Below are 18526 nucleotides of genomic sequence, written 5' to 3' on the forward strand. Positions count from 1 at the left end.
CTAATTGTTAATCAAGATGCTTTGTCTAATTGTTAAATAAAGGGTTTAAGCTAGATTATTGTGTTGATGAAATTGTTAGAGAGAGAATTGTGCAGTTGAAGGTGAATCTAAAGTTGATGGACTAAGGAAATTGAGTAGTGCAAAGGAGAGATATAGTATATTTGTCAAATACACGTGATTACGTATTGGATAGAGAAGATGTTTCATCAAAAATCAAGTGCAAACCAAAGGATAATGGTACAATAACATTCTAACCTTTGTATCAAGTGATTTTCTTAATAGAGTGGTCCTAATAGCCCTATTGTAAATCTCCTAATAGAGTGTTGATTTTATTGTGATGTAAGAATCCTTTAATCAAGGTAGACTTGACAATATTGCAAGATCTTAGTAGGGAAGGCCTATCAAAGGGTTGATAATTGTAAGTGATCAAACTTTATAGCTCTAACATGCACACTTTATTGCTTCAGTAGTGAAGACTCTGTGGTGTCATCCTAGCCAAAGTTACACCTTCACCTTGGAAGTTTTCTACATTACCACATCTCGTCATATGTGAAGATCATGTTTTTATGTGTTATTCATGTTATTAGATGCTAGATATGATATTTCATGTTGATATATAATGCTGCCTGGTAAGGTTAAGGTTGAGATGTGTGGTGAATTAGGTTTGAATATAATTCATGTTTGAAGTGGTAAATTATATATACACATACACACACACATATATATACATATATACATATACATATATATGTATATATATATACATACACACACACACACACATATATATACATATATACATATACATATATATGTATATATATATACATACACACACACACACACACACACACACACACATATTGAGTCACAATTTATCCCCCTTGTAAACTCTAAATTGTTTTTATATTAATTATGAGTGTATAGTCTACTCACTATGGGTCTATGAGGAGTGTTTTTGTTGATAGTAACTCTATCACCATGTTTGTATTCTATAGGCTGTCCACTGATATTTTGACTTCTTTTTAATTTAAAAACATAAAGATACAAAAACAATATTCAAATCAACATTTAAAAAAAATTATGTATTGTTTATGGCTGAAAATCCTCTTAGCTCTCCCTTGCTTCATACGTTGCTCAAAATCCAATCAAGTTGTTGAACAAAATAAATTTTGATATAAATAATATTTACGTTGATGACTCAAAGTGGCTAAACCAAAACTAATTTGGTTTGGCTACTTTCAGCCAAACTCACCATTCCACACAAGTGCTACTTAGTGCTGCATGAGATACACTTGTATTCCACTAGTACAATTTCAGCCAAAATTAGTCTATGTATAAATTGTTCAAGCTATTTCAAACAAAAAACTTCCCTCTACTACTTATAATATGGATAGCATCATAGAAAGTACATAAACCCTTTCTAAAGGTATAAATGATCTAAAAGTGGGCCATAAGTAGCATATTAATAGATCAAGGACACCCTAAACAATCAAGGAATAAAGTAAGATAGTTCTAGCTATAAGAAATAATTTCATGGACAAATATACTAAAATCTTGGTGCAATAAAATGATTAGGAAGAGGTGATAAATTCCCTTGCTAATAGTTATCATGCTTCAACTCAAGTTCATATTAATTCATCTATAAAAAATATCCCAAGGATATGGATTAGGTAGAAGTCCAAATGTTTTGATTGGTAAAATGAATGAGAGAACTTGATATGATTTTCTAATATGCTAAGGAGAAAGGAAAAGGATTTTACTCCTATGGAAGTAATTTTTAATACAAGTTCAAGAATATCATTGATAAATTAATTTGTAAGAATAAAAATATAGTCAACATTTTAGAGCTTGCGATGGGTTGCTGGTCCCCATTTTTTGTACTCTTGGTTTACACCTAGTTTATTGGTGGTTGTTGATTTTATAAGCTTATTTCTTTTATTATAATTGTGCCTTTAGTTTTCATTTCCTATAAAAACTAGTTTTCCTTTAATAAAAAAATAACCAAAGATAAACATGCCAAAGCACAACATATATAAAAAAGAGGAAAATCCTTCTCATGTAAGCACCATATAGAAATGAGAAGCTACCTTGTGATGGTACATATTATTTTATAATCTAGTGTCTAATACCTCTAAGATGACAACATCAAGAATCTTAATTACAATAATATTGAGGCCTTTTTTTATTAAAGAAAAAAATGTGATGCAACTAGACATGCTTGACTTAATACATTTTAAATTATGTTTTTCACTTGAAAATTTTGAGCATGCTATCCTTGATACAATGCAAGAATGTGTCCAAATATTTCACATTATCTAATACCATTTTTGAAAGAGATAGAGGTGAATATTTGTCTGATCATATTGATTTATTTAACGAGGAGATTTATATAGATGAGGTGATAATTGAGTAAAAGGCATCAATAAATTGAGAAACTATGAGAAGCTCAACTATGAATTGTTACACCAGATTATATTATAATATATTGTTACATCAAAAATTTATGTTTTATCGATATGTGCATGTTATGGAGGATTTAGGAGGTTGAGATATCAACATGATGATTTATTAGAAGGAACAATGTCATATAATGTATTGTTATGCTAAAATTTGGTTCAGTTAAAAGGTGTGCATATTGTGGAGTTAAATTATTTTGAAAATATATCTTACAAATTATAAATATGTGAATAAGATATTTTCACAAGGGAGCTACATAAATGGGTTCAATGGTATCATAATTTTCCTAATTATAAAGGGAAAGACCTTGATCTCAAATTTTGAATTAATTTTAGAGTTTGATCTCTCTACTAAAGAGTCAATAATATTGTCAACAACTATATTGTAAAACTTTTACCACTTCAAACATTTATCGCATGCAAATTTAATCCACCACACATCTCAACCTTAACCTTTACCATGCATCATCATATATCAACATGTAATATAAGATCTAGCATCTAATAATATGAATAACACATAGACAAATGATCAACACATAACACTAGATGTGGTAAAACAAAAAGCTTATAAGGTGAAGGTAAAACTACAATATGGATAACACCCACAAAGTCATCACTAGTACAGCAATAAAGTGTGCCTATTAGGGCTATAAAGTTTGATCACTTCTGATGATCTACCTTGTGAGGGATCCACCCCACAAAGAGCTTACAAGATTGTTAAGTCTACCTTGATTTTAAAACTAGGGGTTAGATCTTTCTTTAGGCACATAAATTTCATAAGGAGATTCGTGCAAGATTTCTCCAAAATGTATATTTATATATCACAATAAAGTGAGCACTCTATTAGGAGATTTACAATAGGCTTGTTAGGACCACTCTATTAAGAGATTCGCCTAATATAATGGTTAGAATGTAATCGGTGTCATGATACTTTACTTTTCATTTGATTGCTAACGAAACATCTTCTCTTTCCAATATGTAATTACCTCTACGTGATAAATATACTATATCTATCCTTTGCACTACTCATTTGTCTTAGTCCTTCAACCTTTTGATTCATGTTCAACTGCACAATCCTCTCTCTAATAACTTTGACAACAAAAAAATTTGGCTTAAACCCTTCTTTTATAACCATCTAATAAAGTTCCTAGATTTTGATAAATGATTAGGATTCATCATTTTTTTTCACTTAGTCATTCCATTTTCTTAATTGGTTGAATACACAACATAGAGATTAAGGATCCGAAGTTATAGGCATAATTACCTCCATGATTAACTCCTCGATAATAAAAACATATTTCCAAATTAGAAAAATAGTTTACATATGAGATGTTTCATCTCACTCAAATAAAACAAATTGTGTTACTCAAATCATATAGTTAATGGCTCTGAGTTGTGCTTGTTCTTTAATGTTGTCCTATTGCATGAACTTGACTTGGCCATAATTGAATCTTCCTTCTCAATTTCTCAGCACATGTTACCTCCTCAATCACTCGGCAACTACTGAAATACTTTATGACTATATATTCCTTGGTGACACTTGTGTGCACTCGACACACAATTTATTTGCTATGCTACTTGATAGCTTAGCATGTATAATGGTTTGGTCATAGTGATGACTAACCACCATTTCCTAGTAAATGACTAAGTTTTTTCTTGAATAGACAAGTGCCTTTAGGATCAACACTCATAGGGTTGAGTCAAGACAAAGATATCATAATAAGAACAATATATGTGTGTAGATGCTTCATTTCCATAATTAATATAAACTATTCAAAAGGAAATTGGGCTTTTCTCCTTTATCATGTGGGTCATTAGAAATAGTACTACTATCTACCCCTTCCCCCTCCCATTGTATCTTGCTTCTATTATCAATCAACTATGACCATTAGTGGACATTCAAAGACTTCACGAGATTCTCTTCTTTGATTAAATGTGCAAGTTTAAATTTCAATATATTTAAATATTTTAGATTTTGAAAAAATTAAAGAGCTTCAAACTTTGGATAGTAGACAATTGCCTCTTTTCATGGGTTATATGACTTTGTACAAGTTAAATTGATAAAAAAAAATGATCTAAGGCATTTCATGTTTACATTCAAAGCTAAACTAAATATTTCTCATAAATTGATTCTAATATTAAAACACTCTCATTTCAACTTTATGTGATATGCACATATGATTATTCATAGAAATTAATCATAATTTATGTACAATACATTTCAATATGGAAAACGAGTTTGTATTTTTTTCAGTTTTAATCATTTTGAGGACAATTTGTTTTACCATTTTCTATCATTGCACAAGAGAATATACTCTTATTGACTCTTCATTGCAGGTACATAAATGCACAATTACCAGTACACATTTGCATTAGTTATATGATACTTTAACTAAATTTATATGAAATATAAATAAAATATTATTAAAAAATATGATTAATTAATTATTAATTTATCAAATAATATTTTAAATCAATTCATAGCATTTTTCTAATAAACCTTTCACATCGTACCCAGTAATCTATTATCACCAAAATAATAATTTAAAAAGCTGAAATTTTAAAAACTTTATTTTTTACAAATATCAAGATAATGAAAACAAAATATAGAAACTTTATTTTTTACAAATATCAAGATAATGAAAACAAAATATAGAAGACAATTAACACATACAATATTCATCTATATCAATATGATAAACACCAACACTAATAAGTAACCTAATATTGCACCGACCACTCCAAAAAAACCCTTATATTCTGCTACGCATCAATATAAAATTAAACTGTTATAGCCATAGATCCCATACAATATTTATTTACTGATTCTTGGAAAGCACTGGGAGGTTACATAAACTATTAAAAGTCAATCACGAGAAACACCAGGGAACTTGCAGAAACATCAAACACTAGAGAAAATCACTAGAGAATACGGGAGAGCTCAACTTGCCAAACATAAAAACTTGCACAAGGAAGTGGTAGATGTTTTTTGAATTCAAGGGCAGGTTGGCATTCTGAGTGTAGGCCGAGCGAGGATGTTGACACTCCTGGGCATGCCGGCTCCAAAGACTTCCGTCATATCCACATCCCCTTCCACGCTCCATTCAAAATAATGAACCAGCTGAGCCAACAGAAGATTCATGTTCGCAACTCCCATGCTTGTACCCGGGCATCCTCTCCTTCCCGCCCCAACTGAAACATATAAAAAAAGTCCTTGTCCTTCACGAGATCAACATTTTTACCCATAAATCTCTCTGGCCTGAAGTCCAGAGGATCTTCCCACAATGACGGGTCTCTTCCTATAGCCCAAGCATTAACAATAAGCCTGCTTCTTGCAGGAATGAAGTACCCACTGACTGTACAATCTTGTGTCGATTCGTGCGGTATCAGCAATGGTACTGGTGTGTACAACCTCACTCTCAAACACAGTCCTCTCTCTGCCTATCACCCATTCTATTTCATCTTGCATTTTCTTGGCCACAATGGGATATTTCAGAACCACACTCATTACCCATTCTGACGACGTAGCCGTAGTTTCAGTTCCAGCCAAGAATATATCTTGTATAAATGTATAAATGTATTAGTAATATTAGATTTCTATAATTCATATTGATATATTCGTTCTTTTGAATTTAACTTATGATAGTTTTTAATATCAATAGTTGGTATCATACAATATGATCTATTATCATCAGAATAGGCTTAAACATTTCATACTAACCAAAAGTATCAAATAATCAAAGTTGACTTTCTTTTTCCAAACTTAATTCTTCCCTTTAGTGTGCGATGCTCAAGCAGTCCCTCCAATACAAGAAACGGGTTTTAATTTCCTTTACACCTATGGGCGATTGATTACATTGATATTAAAAACTATCGCACAATCCTATCACACAATCAATCACAAAAAAGAAATAACTGTATTTGTTGTGTTGTGAATCAGAAGTAGACATATGTAACGTACTAAAACGATGGATTTGATGTTTCCTTCTTCGATTGGCACTCCATCGAGGCTCTCCATCTCCAAGAGAAGGTCAATGATGTCTTTTGTATCAGACTGCCGCTGCCCCTTCTGCTGCTGGTGCTCCTCTATTATTTTACTCACCACTTGATCGAAGCACTTGTGCACCTTTTTCATGTGCCCCTTCACTCCTTGCAAGTCCATCCAGTCCAAGCAAGGAATGAAGTCCCCGATATTGATATCTGAACGACTACATCCTCTTCGCATTCAGCAATTCTACCACGCAAAGCTTCCTCATGTGTCTCCAATAAGGCCCGTAAGTGGCAATTACAATGTCCTTGTCATTGTAAAAGAGGTATTTTGCTGCAGCAGTTGGAGGTCAGCTCGCAAAAACTACATCTTTGCATACTAAATCTATACAAAACCCACAAGAAAACAACGAATGCACATACCGTAGCTGTTGTTGGAAATTCAGAATAAGAAGCCATATTAGAAGAAGATGCAAGAAACTCAGAGAAAGAAAGCATACTGAACAGAGATGCAAAATACTCTCTTTCATCTCTTTATGCTAAGTTTGTGATGGTGTTGCTATCATTTTGTTTGATTGATTCAAGATAGATTCGACAGTGTCAGTAAAATGCGGTCTAGCTTGTAGTTTTCTTATGAATGCGCTAGTTTTAATATATTTGTTGACAATATAATTTGCTGTACAGTATGCATCCTGTACAATACGTCCAGTGATTTGATTCCAAAACGAATACTGTAGCCCTTTAATTTAGTTGGATTAGCTTAGATAGCTTGATTCCTCTGTTGACCACTGTAATTATATAGAAAATAAAATAGATATAGTTAGAATTTAATATGGTGGTGAGGGAATCGTGATTGAAGAAATTAGGCCCATGTCGCCGTCACATGATTAATGGCTTGGTTTTAGTATACTTTATTTACAGTATAGTTCGCTGTTCAGTTTGCCCTATATTGAACGTTTCTAGGTAATTGCAAAGCGATTCCCAATAGATTGATTCGTTTGGATGGTTTGGATTATGTGTTCACAATAATCTAGTTTATATTAGCAGTCACACTTTAGTGTGCAATGGTATGGGTATGTCGAAAATGAGTAGAAATTAAAATAACTATTTATCCTTTTGTTCTTATCTTTGTCTCATATTTGCTAAATCTCCTCGTCTCTCTATCAATCAATCTCACCATCTATATCTCTTCCTATCTCATTCTCTTTTCTTTATATTTTAATATCTTCCATCCCCATCTCTATATACGCCAACAACTTCAATTATGGAGTATAGTTTATCACACGATCAACACATAATAACCCAATAGTTCTATGGAAGTACAATATTGATGATGAGTTATATTTGAACATATTACATTTTAACAACCATTCAATATGTCATGTAGGTTGTATATGCATGTTATACTTTTAATTTGACTTGCATGATTCAAAATTACAATTTTGGAGGTAGAGATAAAGACATAAATGAACACATAAATGGAGAGAAGGAAGCAAAGAAAGAGAGAGAAATAGAGGCATAGATAGGAAAAGATAAATGTGTAGAGAATGAGAGATGAACAGGCCTGGAGATGTATAAAGATAGAGATAATAAATGTTATATATGGTTTTCTAAATATCTCTTACCCCATGTCTACCTTTATTTCTTTTTGCATTTAAATAGAGTATACTAAATGTGAAATCAACAAAATACACACATTTCTAAAAGATGTATAAAGATAGAGATAATAAGTGTTATATGTCTTTCTATATATATCTCTCCCCATCTCTACCTCTATTTCTCTCTGTGTCTAATTAGAGTAGAGTAAATGCCAAGTCAAAATATATGATATGCAGACATAAATAATACTAATATTTTTAAATATTGAGAATAAATATGTCTAAGGGGTTCAACTTGGTTGAATTAATGAGTCATTGTGGAGACATTTGTTTAAATATCACGAGGGACATTTTTTTGGAACTCTAAGTTGTGACTTTTGGTCTTTTGATTATTGTTTCTAGTTTTGAGATCAAATACAATAATTTAAACTTAAATAAATATAAATCCATTACATACAACTTAATCAAACTTCCTAGTATGATATACATTATGAAAAATTATTAGAGTCTTTCCTAATAAATTAACTACACCCCACTTCTTTACAAATCATCACACCAGCTAGACTATTTTAAGAAATCATAATTACTAAACTATAGATAAAGCAAACCTTAATAATATTAAATCCAATGACAATGTACTAAAGCTAATATTTTCTAGAATTTATTATTTAATTAATTTTAAATGCTTCTTAACATTAAATAATTCTTCTTTATACAAATTGAAAAAAGTAAAAAATAAACTCTCCAAACTTTCCAGACTTTCCAAATTCTTTTACCAATTTTGTACACCGCTCATTCTTATCCCTCTAATTTTGTACAGAAGCTTTTTTTTTGGTCAATCACTAATGCTATTTATTGAAGATTTTCGTGAGACAACACATCTTCACCAGGTGTGAAAGGTGTCTTTGATTCTCTTCACCACTATCTCACACTCAACTAATAAGCATTTCAATCCCTAGGAAACTTTTTGTTTCTTGTGCTCACAACAACTTTATGATCTTTATCAAGTGACATTGGATTGGCTAAAACCAAAGAAAGTTTCAAGGCTTTTTAGAGAAGTGACACTATGTAGTCTGACTAAAATGCTTCTATGGGATACCCTCATAACACACTTACATTGTAAGGATGTTTTAACAAGTTTTTTCACTACACTTCCCAGTGAATAGAACATGCTACAGAGAAACCAAGTAAAGTAAGAAGTTGTAGGTATAGAAACTGCATAAAAAAGATGCTTGTCAATTAACAATTGCCTCCATAGATTACTACCATGGCTGATAATTTTTGTGCAGGCTATGGAGGCAGATTCTACAATGGCAATCTCTTGCATGTGTTTGAACACTTACCTAGGTTTAGAGTATTGGTACGAAGTTCTTGTAATGATGAGTGAATTTCATTAAGGAGTGGCCATTCTTGTCCATGCACACTAATCTCCAACAAAAAAATACTAAAGAAAAAAAAAAGTCAAACTTTTTTTTTCAAATTCATGAAAACAAAGTGATTTTTTTTCAATTTTTTTTTGTTGTTTTCGACTACAAACTATGCAAATTAGGAAGATCAAATGCTGAAATTTTTTTAAAAATCCATGATTTTTTGATGTTTGAAAATTGGTCAACTATACATTTTTTTTGGAGATAGCCATGTCCATTCTTGTCCACAAGAGTGATCTTTTTCAGATGTGATATGTTGTTCAACAGTGGTGATTTGATGGAAGTGTTGAACCTTTTTTATAAAAAAAAATGTTACTTCTTCTAAGAGTTTTCATAAATATTAGAACAATCAAGTGTCCCATCAAATCAATCTATGGTTTAAAATACTTCAATGGTATTCTTTGCACCATTGGATGAAAATTGAAGTGTTCATCCCAATATTTTTTTCAAGTAGTCATCCCAATTAGTTGTAAATGGAAGACAAGAAATGTCATGTTGCACTAAATCAACTCAAGTGATGGGTGTTTGAATGCAAGTATCATCATGAACATAATAGATGCAATATCAAGTGGAGACATAGGAAAAATAACTTTTGAATTTCAATCATCAAAACTCTTTTGAATGCAAGATTGTGATGAACTCTAACATAGGGAATATTATTTGCATCATTAGGTGGAATGAGACAATATGCAACTAGATCAATTAGAACTAGATGGATATCTTAATCCTCAAAGTGTTCCCAAATAAGATTCCACCCTTAGAGAGGGAAATCATTAGTCAAGATTATATAGGTAGGCTATATGATATCTCCAAGAAGTGAAATTTTCATCCAAATAAGCATGTTCTATGATAGAAAATATGGACCACTCTCCACAAATTATACAAATTTTAAAAATATGAAACCTAAAAATGTGTTGGTACAAGCCCAAATAAAGCCTCTAAAGTTGTAATATCAAGGATTGGACATGAATAGTCACCAAAATCTACACTTTCTAGAAAATTTGTTTACCTAAATTAGAGAATAATAAAGCACTAAATATTTTAGATAATTTACATGGAAATAAAAAAATATTGCATCAAATGTGGAGTACATATGACCAAATTATGATTGGGAAAAGTTTGATTACCGAATGGAAAAATAAAATAGCGAGGGGCTACTTTGTGCAAGTATGATAATGTTAGTAGATCTACCTTTCTAAATTTGATAGTCACAACAAAATAAAATTATCAAAATATGGTAGTAGAATGACCTTGAAATTAAATATCAACAATAGATGATGCAAGCATTTGGTAAAATTTGGCTACTTTCCTCCTCTCAAATCAAAACAATAAACATGCTGCATTATCACTTAAAATCCCTTCAATTTTAGAGCCATAAAAATGGGCAAAACTATGACCAAAGTGAAACAATTACCAATCTAGGGCTCATAGATGTGGCATCCATGTGGGAAGGTTCTTGGAGATGTTGATATCTATAAGATTCAAGTCCTACTAAGAAATTTCCACATCATTAAATTGCATATAGTGTGGAAAATACTAGAGAGAAACCCTAATTGAGTAGTCAACCATTAACCATAATCAGGATTGACAAGTAGTTATCCATGTCATTAACTAAAATTTGAGATAAAAAATAATTATTACTAATTAAGATATTAAAATGTCAATTCAATGATGTTGACCTACACATCATACATCCATGCCATAATAATAAAATCAATATGTTTGATTGTAAAATATCCAAATGGATGCATTAGTCCATAACTACATCCCATCAAATGCTTAATTACATAAATGATATCATATAAGATGATGTAATGTATTACACCACATGAAGAGTTTAGAATAAGTTTCCTCAAACATGGGTCCATCTACAAGTTGTAGTTTCCACTACCATCAGACATTATCCATCTTCCATTTGAGGCCAAAGTGTGACCTAAGCACTTCTACCATGCCAACCATAGAGTGTAAACTTCCCCAAGGTGATTCCTAACACAAAGAGAAACTAGATCATGGCATGAGAAGACTAACAACTTGGAACAAGAGGATCAGATGGATCCAATGTAGTTGTGAAACATACTACTTAGGTACACATATGTCAAAGTAGCCTAATCATGGAATGTGATAGGGAAAACAACATAACAATATACCTATACATATGCAGTAAAAATATGACTTCAGCCAAAGCACTTTGATCTATATTTAACTAGTAGAAGGAAACAAAACATAATGTATCCATTTCTAATCAAAATCGGCAAATAGAAAATAAAAACATATTGTATCCATTTCTATCTCTCTCAATTGGCCACACTATACCCATCCCATAAGGAAGTCTAAATGCACCCATGAAAATATATGGAATCCAATGAACTCATAATTATAAAGAATTCCAAATGACCTAGCTTACTTATAGGCATTCCATTTAGTTTAAGTTATTTTTCAAAGTAAAATAACTATGGGTAGTTTGCATAATGCACCACAAAGCACAATAGATACAAGGATTTTCATTTCATGTTAAAATATTACACAAAATAAGTATATCATTTTTAAGGACCATTTCTTATGTAAATATATACAATCCTTTGTTTACATTTAAATTAAGAGTAACAAGTTGTAATAACTGAATGAAATTCTAGTATATCATCAAGAGTTTCTTACATATTGAATTTAAAAAAAGAAAAGTGGAATTAACAAAACTAGAATTAAGATGCCAATGCAAAGATGTTCTATATATACTTTGGATACCCATAATTGTGACTTTTATTGACAAGCAATTTAATATTATAGTTGGAGAAGTAGAACCAACAACATTAAATCAGTAGCTCTTTCCCAAGAAATCAAATAAAAATGCAATTGGTTTGCATGAGGTGTGTTATCTGATTTAAGAAAGGAACACCAAATGAGGACATTATTGTATAATCCAAATAAGTCTTAGTATGGATCTCTAAGGTAAGACAAACAATGTCCAATTTTCCAAACGATTTGATTCAAACTAAGTCTCACGGTTCATAAGGGTTAAAAATATATAACAAGCAGATTAATGTCAAATAACAAGGAGTACAAGAACACAACATGATCATCAAGTATAATCCATTTTTTTATGTGGTATATGGAACTAAAAATATTGGCATAGATTGAGACTTATCATTATGTAGTGCTTTTGGTAATTTTCTCGCTACAAATTCAATACCTAAAATGACCAGTTCCTAGAAGTAAGTTCATTGTACATTTTTAAATATATTTAAAGGATGGTTGAAGGCCTAAATTCTACATCATAGGAAGGTATAAACTTAAAATGAGTGAAAAAATGGAACAAAACATAATAAAGAAGATGAAAGATAATAATACAAGTATTTATTGTCGTTTCAGTAGGAAATTATTAATTAATCTAAAACACAACTAAATAAAATACATGACTAAATAAATCTATTAATACACTCACAATGACTATCAAAAAAAATTCACAAGAAGATGAACAATCAATGTGATTGTTACGCTTCATATCTTAACAATCTCCCCTATGAAGTCCAACTTGTAGAGTCATACCATGACATTCCCTGCTCCTTATTTAAAATCTTAGAGAATAATGGGTCCCTCAGATGATCTCAAGGTTGTCAAAGACTATTCAAGTACAGTATGAATGAGACTTTTCCAAATTAAATCAGAGTCAAAAAAATTTCTCCTCCAATTTTTCCCATTTCCTTAAATCAAGTATTTGGATTTTAGAATTTCATCTTATTTCATGAGTATTGAAACTTCAAAATATGTAGAAGAGAGAGATTCTCTAATGTATTTTAATCATTTTGTGTTTTTTTCTCCTTAGCAAGCTCCATCGTGTAGGTGGAGTGATCCAAAATCACTCTTATGCTTTCGATGATCTGCTTCCCAAATTCAAGATTAGGAAGTAGCCCTTTAATCTTCTACCACAAATTTATCAATAGGTGAAATATACTTCCATATTCTCCATTGTGTTGCTCCACATCACAAAAAACATTGTTCTCTAGAAAAATCCTCTACATTATCTTTTGAGTAGATGCTCCCATAGTCAACAAATCCTCTGTCATATGAACAAATGTGTTTCTAGGAATATCTATAATCAAAGTTTTGCAAGTGTTTTTTTTTTCAATCTGTGAGCACTAGCTCTATTGTGTGGGGTCCAATATGGTTGAGAAAGCTCCCACATTAAATCCAAAAATTCAATATCTTAGTTTGTTTTTGTTTAGTATCTATTTCTTGTGTGGGTCGACAATCATACATGGTGAAAGCATTCAAGCTTGGTGAAGTAGGCCCATGTTTTGACTCTTGTCCAACATTTTGTCTAACATTATAAATTTTTAGTAATAAATTTTTTTGTATTTTTGTGTTTTCCTCCATTATTGTGAGAGTGGTGATTCCAAAACCAATGTTCTTACATCTTAGCATGATGGTTTATTTGCCAAATAAAATTCATTACATTGTACTAAGTCATAGAGCCAATATCCCATGCTCTAGGTTGTAGGTGTCCGGTTGTGCCATGATATTTGGAGTTATGATTCTTCATGTTGGGATGAGGTAGCAGACACATCACATGGAGAGTAAAGGTACAATGTCTTCCATTAATTATCTCTCCATCCTCATTGGTTACCAAATTGTCCACACTAATGACTAAGTTGCCCATGCCAATGTCATCATTGTGATGTGTAGAACTTAGTGCTGAATTAACTACTTCCAAGTGAGGAATTTTTTCAATGCCAAAGCCACAATTAATATGGAAACAATATGAATAACTTGGTCTATGTGATCCAAACCTATATTTTCTTCAGATATGATTTATTTTCAAGCTTCCTTGAACCTTAATCTGGTGGAGTTATTATAATTGAAGTAGCCTTCATTGTATGGGAGATACTATTGGTAGGAGAAATAAAATTATGAGGATTGAATAATTTCTCCCCCAAAATACTTTGATCTGGCCCTTTAGATGTTTGACCTTTGCAATCCTCTTCTGAATTCTTTTCCCTCTCTTCATAAAGAGCATAATCTTTTGGAAGCCCAAACACCACAATCCTATGCCAAATAGAAGTTTTTCTCTTGGCATTTGAATCTCTATCATGTCGTTCTTTCTTTTTCTTTGTCTACATCTTCATCCTTTTGCACAAGGGAGATTGTCATTAGTGCATTTTGCTATGCTTCAACTACTACAATCTACATCAATAAATCATCAGAGTCAATAATCTCTGTCATGCCAAAGTCTTCTAGATCATGTACATCCTTGAGTTCCTAGCTCTTGCCAACCTTCTTGAGCTCCATAAGCCCTGCACTCCTTAGATCTTTAGTTACAAGGCATCTAGAATCCTCTTGTGATTTCTTTTCACCAAGAAGAAACTTGTCACTCAATGATTCGTACATTTTTTCAAGATAAAGATCCTCTAAATAGGCCTTCCCACCATTCTCTTCTTCCTTAAACAAAATTTCTTCAAAAAACTCCTACTCTTTTTCAATTTTCATTATACTATAGAAAGCCTCCAACTTATAGTGCAAACAAAATCGATGGTTTATCAATAAGAAATTTGGTTTCTTCAACCTCATATATAAACATCAACTTCATCAACTTCACCCTTTCTTTCTTTAGCAAGCTCCTCCTTAGCCTTAACTTCATCTTTGCTTTCTTAAGAATTCTCCTTTTATAGGGAATCTAAATTTTCAAGAAATTCTTCAATGATAAAATCAGAATCTCCATCTTATTCCTCCATTTCTCCTCAAACTAATCTAGGAACTATGGCTTATGGGCTTACCACACTTTCACTATTCCTACATCCACACTCGAATAGGAATCTAAATAGAATAAAGAAAATGAAGATAATAACCAAAGTATTTATTGCGGTTTGACAAAAGTTTTCCTACCTCCAAAGTCCAATAGGGAATTATTATATTAATCCATAAAAGAACCAGATACAATACATGAATTAATACATATATTTGTTCATTCACAGTGACTACCAACAAATAGTCACAAGAAGTTAAACAGTCAATGTGACTATTGGATTTGATATCTTGTAATACCCCTCATTTTCTATCATATTATTCTTAGTTGTTAAAACTCTATATGACTCTCCTATAGATGTGTTAATCCTTATTTGATATTTGAATACAATATTTTGATATATTGAGTAATTTATTATGTCTAGTTGTAATAATTTCCTACTTGCAATGATGATGATTTAATTACTCATCACTAGTTAGTAAAATTACTTTTATGATAATGTCATATGATGTGTCTTTGAGATATGTTTATTATGTCCTCTTGATGATAAGATATTCATGTTAGAATATGACATTATTTATATTTAAGATTTTACTATTATACTTACCCCATATTTGAATGTTTAGGGTATGTGTGTATTTTTCATATTTATGTTTGACATGTCTGATATGGTTGAGGGAGGGAGTCATAGTCATATGCTAGTCAAGATCTATAAGATGTACCTAGTCACCACCATTGTTTATTTAATGTAGATATATATGCACATATACAGGCTGATATTTTATACATATTTGCAGGTACTAGGCATCGACTTCCCTACATTGCTAGGATGAGTGTGCCCTATCCCAATAAATCAATGCTAAGAATCAAGAGATAATATTCTAGTCCAATCCTAGGCATGGCCTAATTACTTTTCTTGAGAAGGAGGACATGTATCTAACTTTCCACCCTTTTGAAACCCATGTGTTTATCATTACATGTGTTGTTTAATTTTGAGTTTTTGTTAGTTTTGGTAATGTTGCTTTTATGTGGATTTGGCTTTGGAAAATGATTTAATTATAATATTTGGGTCAATCATTTAATATTGACAATTATTAAATATTATTTGATTAAAAGGAAAATACTAAAATATGATAATATTTTATTAAATAAAAATTAACTAAATATGTGTTTTAATTTAAAAGACTTTATTTAGAATTCTAAATTTGGAAAATTGGTTAAAAAGAAATTAAAATATGATGATATTTAACTAATTAGAAATTAATCAAATCTTTGCTTTAGTTTGAAAGATTTAATTTAAAAGTCTACTTTATAAAGTTGCATTAAGAAGAGAATTAAAATATTAAAGATTTAATATTAGTTTATTATTATTATTTAATTAATAATGATTAAATTAGAGTTACATTTAAATAATAAACTTTAATTATTATTAATTTAAATAATAAACTACACTTTAAATAATGCTTACACTAATTAATAAAATGGAGGGAAATTTAAGAAATAAATATTTTAATTAAAAAGTCCTTTAAGTGTGCATGAAAGTATTAAACAATTAAAATATTAATATTTTAAATAAAGTTATTGCCTTTTAAAATATTGGAGAACAAAAACCCTAGCAAGGGTTATGGTTCTTTATTAGGGGGTTGGTAGCTCATTTGAGAAAGAAAAAGTTTTGGAGAGAAAAATATAGAATTGAAGCAAAAGAATTGTTGAAAGTCTTAGAGGGTTTGGACTTGCATACGTTTGCAGATTGTCTCAGATTTAGCTATGGTTTTGAGGTAGGGTTTGAAAACCCATCGTAGAATATTATAAAAGGATCTATCTACTTCTTGTCTTCTTGTGTGCTTGCATAATGCTTATTAAATTATTGTATTAATTTTGGATAAAAATTATGTTGTAGATTTTAAAAAAGAAAATTTATTGATCAAGAAAAATTGACTGAGAATTTATTTTTAAAAAATCTACAAAATTATTATTAAGCCGAGAGGCTTTCTATAGTGGCAACAATCTTCAATGTAAACATTTTCCATTTTGAAAAAAAATTACCTTAATTCACATGTTAGAAAAATGAAATAGAAATGGACTAAATATAATTATAATTAAAATCATGAAAATTACAGAGAGGAAATGGAAGTAAAAATGATACAGATCAAGAGTGTCGAATCATTTCCTCACACCTCTTAGACTTAATGTGATGATGAAAATTATGAGATGATGAAAATATATGCCTCAAGAAGGATATCTCTCAGCTTATTTTATATATATAATATATATATAAGATAGTGGTTGTATTATTTTAAAGCCCCTCTCTATTAAAATAAAAATTCAGTTATAAAAAATTGGAAGAAAACAATAAATTGAATAACTAGGGTTTAAGTTTAAAATTTTTATTAGAAGTATATAATTATTGTGAATGTTATAAATTAAGATAAATATTCTTCTTATATCTAAAATAATTTGGTTACAAAATTTATTGTAGAAGCGAAAGATTAGTTGGGAGGGAAAGAATGTTGTAACTAAACAAATGCATGCATGTGAAAATAAATATACCAAAAATAGTAAACTAAGTATATTATGGTTGCATGATTTGAGATATCAAAGGAGTGCAAAAATACTAATTGTATGTTTATTTTTATTTTATATAAATATAATATAATTTTTAGATTTATTTATTTAATAAAAAATTAAAAAATTATTTTTAATGATTATTTATTAATTTAAAAAAATAAAAAAATGGAAACAAATTATTTTACATTTTTTTCTTATTCATTATTAATTTTTAAAATTAAATGAATAGTATTTATTTAGTTATAAAGTGAATGTTAGTATTAGTGATTCTTTAACTATAGTTAAACTCTTAATTCCATATAAATATATTTATTAATGAAAGAGGGAAGTTAATAAATAAATATTTATAGTTTTACTATATTTTAAGAGAAGTTGTGGTGGAGTTTACTCTATAATCATCTAGTTAATAACTATTTGACTTTATGAGAGAAAATATAAATAATTTATTATTTTTTCTCTAGTTGCATTATAAATTAAGGAAAAAGTAAATATTAATATTAGACTTAAATAGAAGTGAAATTAATATTTTAGAAATGAAATTGATATTAATATTTAATCTAATAATATAAATTTGTGTTATTAATTAAATCATTTATGCTTTAAGATTATTTAATTTAATAACATGATAATTTTTCATGATATTTTATATGCACAAAAATATTTGACATTTAAATACATATTGATTTAAATAAGTATATTAGCATAAAAATATATATTAACATGTATATTCTTACTTTATTTCTAAAC

The 18526-nt window shown here is 30.1% G+C and overlaps 1 protein-coding gene across 1 annotated transcript; it reads right to left on the reverse strand.

Annotated features, from left to right (window-relative positions):
- Window positions 1-5457: 5457 nt before the first annotated feature.
- On the reverse strand, window positions 5458-6687 carry LOC149563132 (cytochrome P450 750A1-like). The gene is made up of 3 exons (XM_089828072.1): window positions 6420-6687; window positions 5781-6020; window positions 5458-5654 (listed from the first exon to the last, which is right to left on the reverse strand). The coding sequence occupies exons 1-3, from the start codon at window positions 6685-6687 to the stop codon at window positions 5458-5460; spliced, it is 705 nt and encodes a 234-aa protein (XP_089684198.1).
- Window positions 6688-18526: the final 11839 nt, after the last annotated feature.

The sequence above is a fragment of the Cupressus sempervirens genome, chromosome 4 (assembly GCF_028749045.1).
Source record: "Cupressus sempervirens isolate cs-2001-9-10 chromosome 4, ASM2874904v1, whole genome shotgun sequence".
NCBI classification, from domain to species: Eukaryota; Viridiplantae; Streptophyta; class Pinopsida; order Cupressales; family Cupressaceae; genus Cupressus; species Cupressus sempervirens.

Bases quoted from the DNA above. Each gene is read 5' to 3' on its own strand.
- LOC149563132 (XM_089828072.1), bottom strand. From the start codon at position 6,687: ATGCGAAGAGGATGTAGTCGTTCAGATATCAATATCGGGGACTTCATT. The intron at 6,021-6,419 runs GTTACATATGTC...CATTTATACAAG, and splicing joins CAAATCCATCGTTTTAGTAC to ATATATTCTTGGCTGGAACT. The intron at 5,655-5,780 runs GTTAATGCTTGG...TATATGTTTCAG, and splicing joins CTGCAAGAAGCAGGCTTATT to TTGGGGCGGGAAGGAGAGGA.